A 6,000-nucleotide genomic window follows, 5' to 3' on the forward strand; every position below is an offset into this window, starting at 1 on the left:
ACTATAATGATAGCACTACTGAAATGGATATTGCTAGCTCTCATGCACACACCAAGAAAGCTGTAAGCATGTATTGCTAAGCATAGCTTTCCCAATGAACTAACGAACTGAAGAATATAACAGAAAATAAAATCCTGTCCACAATAGCAATCAAACCTAGAAATTAGCTTGTAAAAAGAAATGTGAAAAAAAAGATGAAGAAAACTATAAAACTATAAACTATAAAACTATAAAAGAAATAGATATCTATCTATAGATAGAAACTATCAAGAAATAGATACCTCTACCATGTCCTGAATAGGAGGATTAAAAATCATAAAATTTTTAATTCTTCCCAACTTAACCAAAACATATATAAAGCAATTCCCATTAAAAATCTCAATGAATTTTTAAACAAAATAATTATAAAGTCTATTTGAAAGAAGACACTTTATAAGAATTTCTAAGAAAATTTTTTTAAAATGAAAGGAAAGACATTTAAACATACTGCATATGTTTAAATATACTTATAAATATGTTTAAATAAACATAAACATACTATTAAAACACACTACAAAGCTACATTAAATGAAACTGTGGTGTTTGTGCATGAATAGACAAATGAAGGTCAAGAAACAGACTTACGTATATGGGAAAACTTTCATATGTGATGAAAGTGGTATTTTGTATCAATGACTATAGAGTGGAATATTTAAGAAATATAATAGGACATGTGACTATTCACTTGGACAAAAACCAAAGTTTTATCTTTATCTTAAACTTTAAACCCACAAATAACTTCAAGGTAGATTGCAGTTCCAAAAAACAACAAATAACCTACAAAACTTTCAGAACAAAGATGTTGATGATCTTTATTTAAGGAAAACTTTCTTAAGTAAGGCAAGCAAACCAAAAGTCATAAAGGGAAAGGATTAAGAGTGGATTACAATTAAAATAGAAAGTTTCTGCATGGCCAAAAGCAGCATAAACGATGTTAAAAGATGAGTGCAAGGTTGGTCCAAACATTTACAAAGTATATGAAACAAAAGCTCAACATGGTAGATATTTTGCAACGATTGCCACAATAATTCCTTCCATCATGGTACACATGCTCCTTTTCGATGGTGCTTTGTTGTTCTCCCATCAAGAGGAGTCTATTTCCTGTCCCCTAGACTCTGAACAGACTCAGTGATTTGTTTGGCCAATAGAATGCAGCTGAAGTGACATTGTGCAAGCTGGTCAAGAGGTCTTGCAACTTCTGCTGCTCTGAGTCCACCATGTAAAGACGTACAGGCTAGCCTCCTTGAGGATGAAAGACTATACGGAAAGAAAGCCTAGGTGACAGCCAGCACCAACTATCAGCCATATGAGTGAGGTCATCTTGGACCCTCTAGCCCACATCGAGTCAACAGAAGGCTGTAGCCACATCCTAGGTGAGATCAGCAGAAGAACCACCCAGCTGAGCCCAGAGCAAGTTGCTGACACACAAACTCATGAGCAAATAAAATGGTTGTTTTAAGCCACTAAGTTTTGGAGTGGTTTGTTATGCAGCAATAGCTAAGTGGAACAGTTATTCATAATTTATAAAGAATTCCAGGGATAAGAGCAAATGGCCTGTCTGGAAAATGGGCAGGCAAGTCACAAAACAAGAAACATAATGGCTGTTGACTTCAGTCAGAGCTAGAGGAGACTTGTTGATGGACTGGAACAAGAAATTGGGCTCTACAGTCAGCCTGCCTGGGTCTGAATCCTGGCCCTGCCCCATCACAGCTGTGTGGCCTTGGGAAAGCTACTCAGAACTCTTCAGGCCTCAATTTCCTCATCTGTGAAACAGGTATATAAATGCTACCTATCCCATGGGGGTCATTGTAAGGAACCTTACTTGTACTAAGTACAAATAAATGTTGCTTTTGCTTCTACTGGTACAAATAGCTCAGATGAACTCTTGAATCTGAAGCAGTGAGTACAAGAAGCCAAGCTCTTTTATTGAAGGCAAGTAGAGGGATAAAATGGGGAAAGTACTCATAAAGATGCTAGTTAGGAGATAGAGAACAAAAACATTTAATTACACATCAGAGTGTGGTTTGCTTTAATGTTATTGTAAAACTAATCAATCTGATGTTTTACAATACGTGCTTAATCTCACTGTCTAAATGAGTTCTAGCTTTATAACTTAAAATCTGTAGAAATTTATGGTTCTAAATCTGGCTGAGATTTAGTAGAGAGGCACTCATTTGAATTTTAAGTAAAAGAGATACCACCATTATCATTATTGCCTGTGGAGTCTATATTTTGGGATATTCTGTCTTCCAGACTGCTTTTATTTTATATAGTTGTTCTCTTACTATTATCAATTAAAGACTATGAAAGAACTAATCTGAGTAGCTGATCAACAGGAGACAAACTTATTTCAGAGAGGAGATAAGATTTCATTCAAAAGTGAACAAGGTTGATGTTTCCGTGCATTTCTATGGAGGTGTTGCAGAAAATTGTACAATTTCTTATTAGATATTTTAAAATAAAGCATTGAAAACAGTACAAAGACTAAGATCATTATGTTCATGAGCCACATAACCAATAGAGATAGTGTGCCAAAGCATTTTACTGCCACCTCATAACAGCACATCTACAGGACAGGACAGTCACTTATAGAGGCAAAAACATCTCCCCTAGTATGCTGAAACTACCGAAAAATCTTGTTAGATCATGTTTATATATGTGTGTGTGTGCGTGTGTGTGTGTAATGTATCAATGTGTGGGTATATATGCATATATGTGTTCATATTTGGCACAATAAGACTGTCAAGGTACGTTGGAAAATGTAAATTGTTAAAAGGCTTTCTCTCTCGTAGTCAGCATGATGACTTTACGAAGAAGTTGGAATACAAACATTCCTCAAAGATTTTTACACTATGAAATAACAAAAACAAATTAAGCATCTTCGATGAGGGCAACCTTGGGCAAGTTCCCTAACCCCAGTTTTTTCATGTGAGACAGGGATAACGATCACACCAAATTCATGGGATTTTTCTGAGGATTTAAACAGTTAATATATGTAAAGTGCTAAGAACAGTGCCTGACACATAAAAAGCACTTGACAAATCTTAGCTATTATGGTTGTTATTCTTACTACCATTTTATTGGGTGTCCTTGAAATGTCAAAACCACTTGATCTTAAATAAAGGTGTATCTCTTTTTAAATGATCCCAAATATACTACAGTTTGGGTCAATTAACCTACCGTTGTGTATTTCTGACTTCAACCTCATATTTTAGAATGTTTTAAGCAGATATGACAACAAAAATAATGTAGTATAAGGATTGATTAACTTTCTGGTTGCAAAGAATGATTTTAGCAGCTTACGATATCACAGCGCCTTCAAATTTAAATGGAGTTTAAGAGAAGTTAAAAATATCCAGTAAACAGAAAGAATATAGCGTCCATAGTTTTGTTTTCAAATACACCTGCTACTAGGGTTCACTGTAGGGACCTGGAAATGGCACACTAATAAATATCTCTTGCACACCTCCCCATTTGGCAGAACATACTCTCTCCATTTGAATCGTAATGCCTTTGGAGAGTCAAAGGGCCAAAGAAATAACTTTAGTCAGGAAGAATATAAAACTTTTATAATAACAAATTACAAAAGAGGGTAAAATTATGAACTAAACTGTTAAACTCATCATTCCATTTGGATAAAGTGCCTTGAGTGAATAGAATAACTAAACACTACTAACAGATAAGCTGAAGCTGGTGGATTAGCAGCTGCTAGGGACTCAAGATATTCCTGGGAGCATTTTCTTCTGCCCTCTTGGGGCAGTTCTTCAGCCAAAAGCCCTTCTGAGAATTTAATCCACTTCCCCTCTGCCGTTGCCACTTCCACCAGCTGCTTCTCTCATTACCTTGCTGTTCAGGCGGAAAAGGCCAACCCCAGGTTATTCTAATGATAGCAAACACCTCATAAAGAAATCTGCCAAATTTACTTTTCCATAGAACATCATTTTTACAGCTTTTCATGATTCCACGAGGAAAGAAAGCATCATATTTAAAATATGACTTCCAGAAATCTTGAAGATATTAAGAATTAGTCCTACAGTGTTAGACAGGTGGGTGTACCACAGTCTATAGAATGGTGGTGACTCAATTCCCCAAAGGAATCCCGTCAGTCTGTCACTGTACCTGTTTTCCCACAGAAGGAGACGAGGGGGCCCCACAAAGATAGGACATTTTCAGAAATGTCCCACATTTAAAAGAACTTGAGATTCTGGGGTGTATACTTTTCCATTGCTGGTTTGTATTTGTGTGCAAGGATCACCATGCTTTAGTCTAAACACCCTGGCAGAGAGAAAATGTTGTGTAATTAATCAAGAATCTGGGATGTGTGAACTAAGTTTCTTAACCTCTCTGCCTCAGTTTTTGTGTCTGTAAAGGGGGGATATAAACAGTATAGTACCTCATTAAATCAATTAAAGTCTGTAAAGCATTTAAAACAGTGGCACATAGTGAGCACTATGGAAGTATTTAAGTGAATTCTTCTCTCCTTAACAGTAGAGTTTTTCCTCTACAAATGACATAAAGATGTAAAAAATGTATTAGCAAGGGCAATGACTGTAAAGCCTTTTGGGAACAATGAATAACGCTTATCTCGACATTGCAGAGTGAAGAGTTTTAGAGGGGCTGGTTTGAAGAGAAGATTTCAGAAGCCAGAAATTTCCCGATGCTTCCTGGGAAAATCCCTGCTGACTTCTACCCATGCCCCGAGCTGACAGCTGTCACACCTTCAAACCCAAAGAAACGCGCTTTCCAAGGCAGCGACAGGAAATCCCTACCGGGGCAATCCTTTATTCGGAAACCAGAATTCACCTTGTGTCTGACGCCCGCTACCCCCTCCCCAGCTGCGACCTACTCCCCTGTCTCATAGCTGAACAGATCATCAGAATCCCATTCCTAAGGCGACCTTCAACAGGGGCAGAACGCTAGGAAGAAGTCTTTGCTACACGTTTAAAAGCCCCGGGCAACTCCAGCCCAAAGTATGACAAGTGGCTTGACTCCGCGCCCTCTGCATGGCTGGGGAAGGACACGGGAGGCACAGGGACCGCGTGGGCGAAGAGAGGACGTCTGGCCATCCTCCTCGACAAATTATTTCCTGACCTTTGGCATTGCTCTCTGAAGGGGCAGGCTCACTCGGGTTCTTTTCTCAAACCTAGTTTGGGGATCTCATCCCATAGTCTCCTTCTGCTCCCCCCGCCCAGAACAACATTACTCAGCTTCTAAAGGGCAACCAAAGACTGGCAGCACCCCAGAGCAAACACTTACACGCTCCACACTTCCTCCGCCCATCCCAAGCCTCGCACCCCCAGGCACCTGACTCGTGACAGACCTGGAGAAGGGGATCTGCCAGACCTTGAAGCCAGTCCCCAGGCGCATCCCCCTGCTCGGCCTCTGCCTGAGACAGGTTGCCCAGGCAAAACCGCTGCCAAAACAGTTGCTCTTTGGTGGGACGCGGGACCCGCCTCCTCGCATCCGTCAGTCGTTAGCTCAGCACCCCGCCACCCGCGTCCCCGCTGCCACGCGCGCCCCTCTCCGGCAGCGCACTCACCTGCAGCTCGGTCCGGCTGGCGTTGCCCGCGGCCGCGTCTGGCCTGTCCGCGGCTCCCGAACCTCGTAGCACGGTGATGTGCAGCGTGAGCAGCAGCAGCCCCAGCAGCAGCAGCAGCTCGGCCGCCAGGCGCACCATCCTCTTGAGACGCGCGGCTTTAGGACCTGGCGCGGCGGGCGGCGGCGGCGGTGGCGGTGGCGCCGGGGGAGGAGGAGTCGGAGCCCGGGAGCCCGGCAGCGCGGCTCCCGCCTCGGCCCCCGCCGGGGCCCCGCTCCCCGGGCCCGCAGGGCTGGCGCTGGGCGCGGCGGGGCGCGCCGGGCCGGGGGAGCAGGAGCCACCACCGCCGCCGCCGCCGCCGCCTCCGCACCACGGCGGAGCCACGGCGGGGCCGGGGGCGTCCAAGCCGGCTGCGGAGCAAACCC

At 42.5% G+C, this 6,000-nt stretch overlaps 1 protein-coding gene across 1 annotated transcript in view; it reads right to left on the reverse strand.

Moving 5' to 3' along the window:
- The window catches only part of ISM1 (isthmin 1), a 75,304-nt gene extending 69,569 nt beyond the window's left edge, over positions 1 to 5,735 (reverse strand). The window contains exon 1 of the mRNA XM_046679830.1: positions 5,579 to 5,735. Within this exon, the coding sequence (XP_046535786.1) occupies positions 5,579 to 5,716 (138 nt within the window). The 5' untranslated portion in view covers positions 5,717 to 5,735. The remainder of the gene's footprint in view (positions 1 to 5,578) is intronic.
- Between the last annotated feature and the right edge of the window lie 265 nt (positions 5,736 to 6,000).

The sequence above is a fragment of the Equus quagga genome, chromosome 12, assembly GCF_021613505.1.
Source record: "Equus quagga isolate Etosha38 chromosome 12, UCLA_HA_Equagga_1.0, whole genome shotgun sequence".
In the NCBI taxonomy this organism is placed as follows: domain Eukaryota; kingdom Metazoa; phylum Chordata; class Mammalia; order Perissodactyla; family Equidae; genus Equus; species Equus quagga.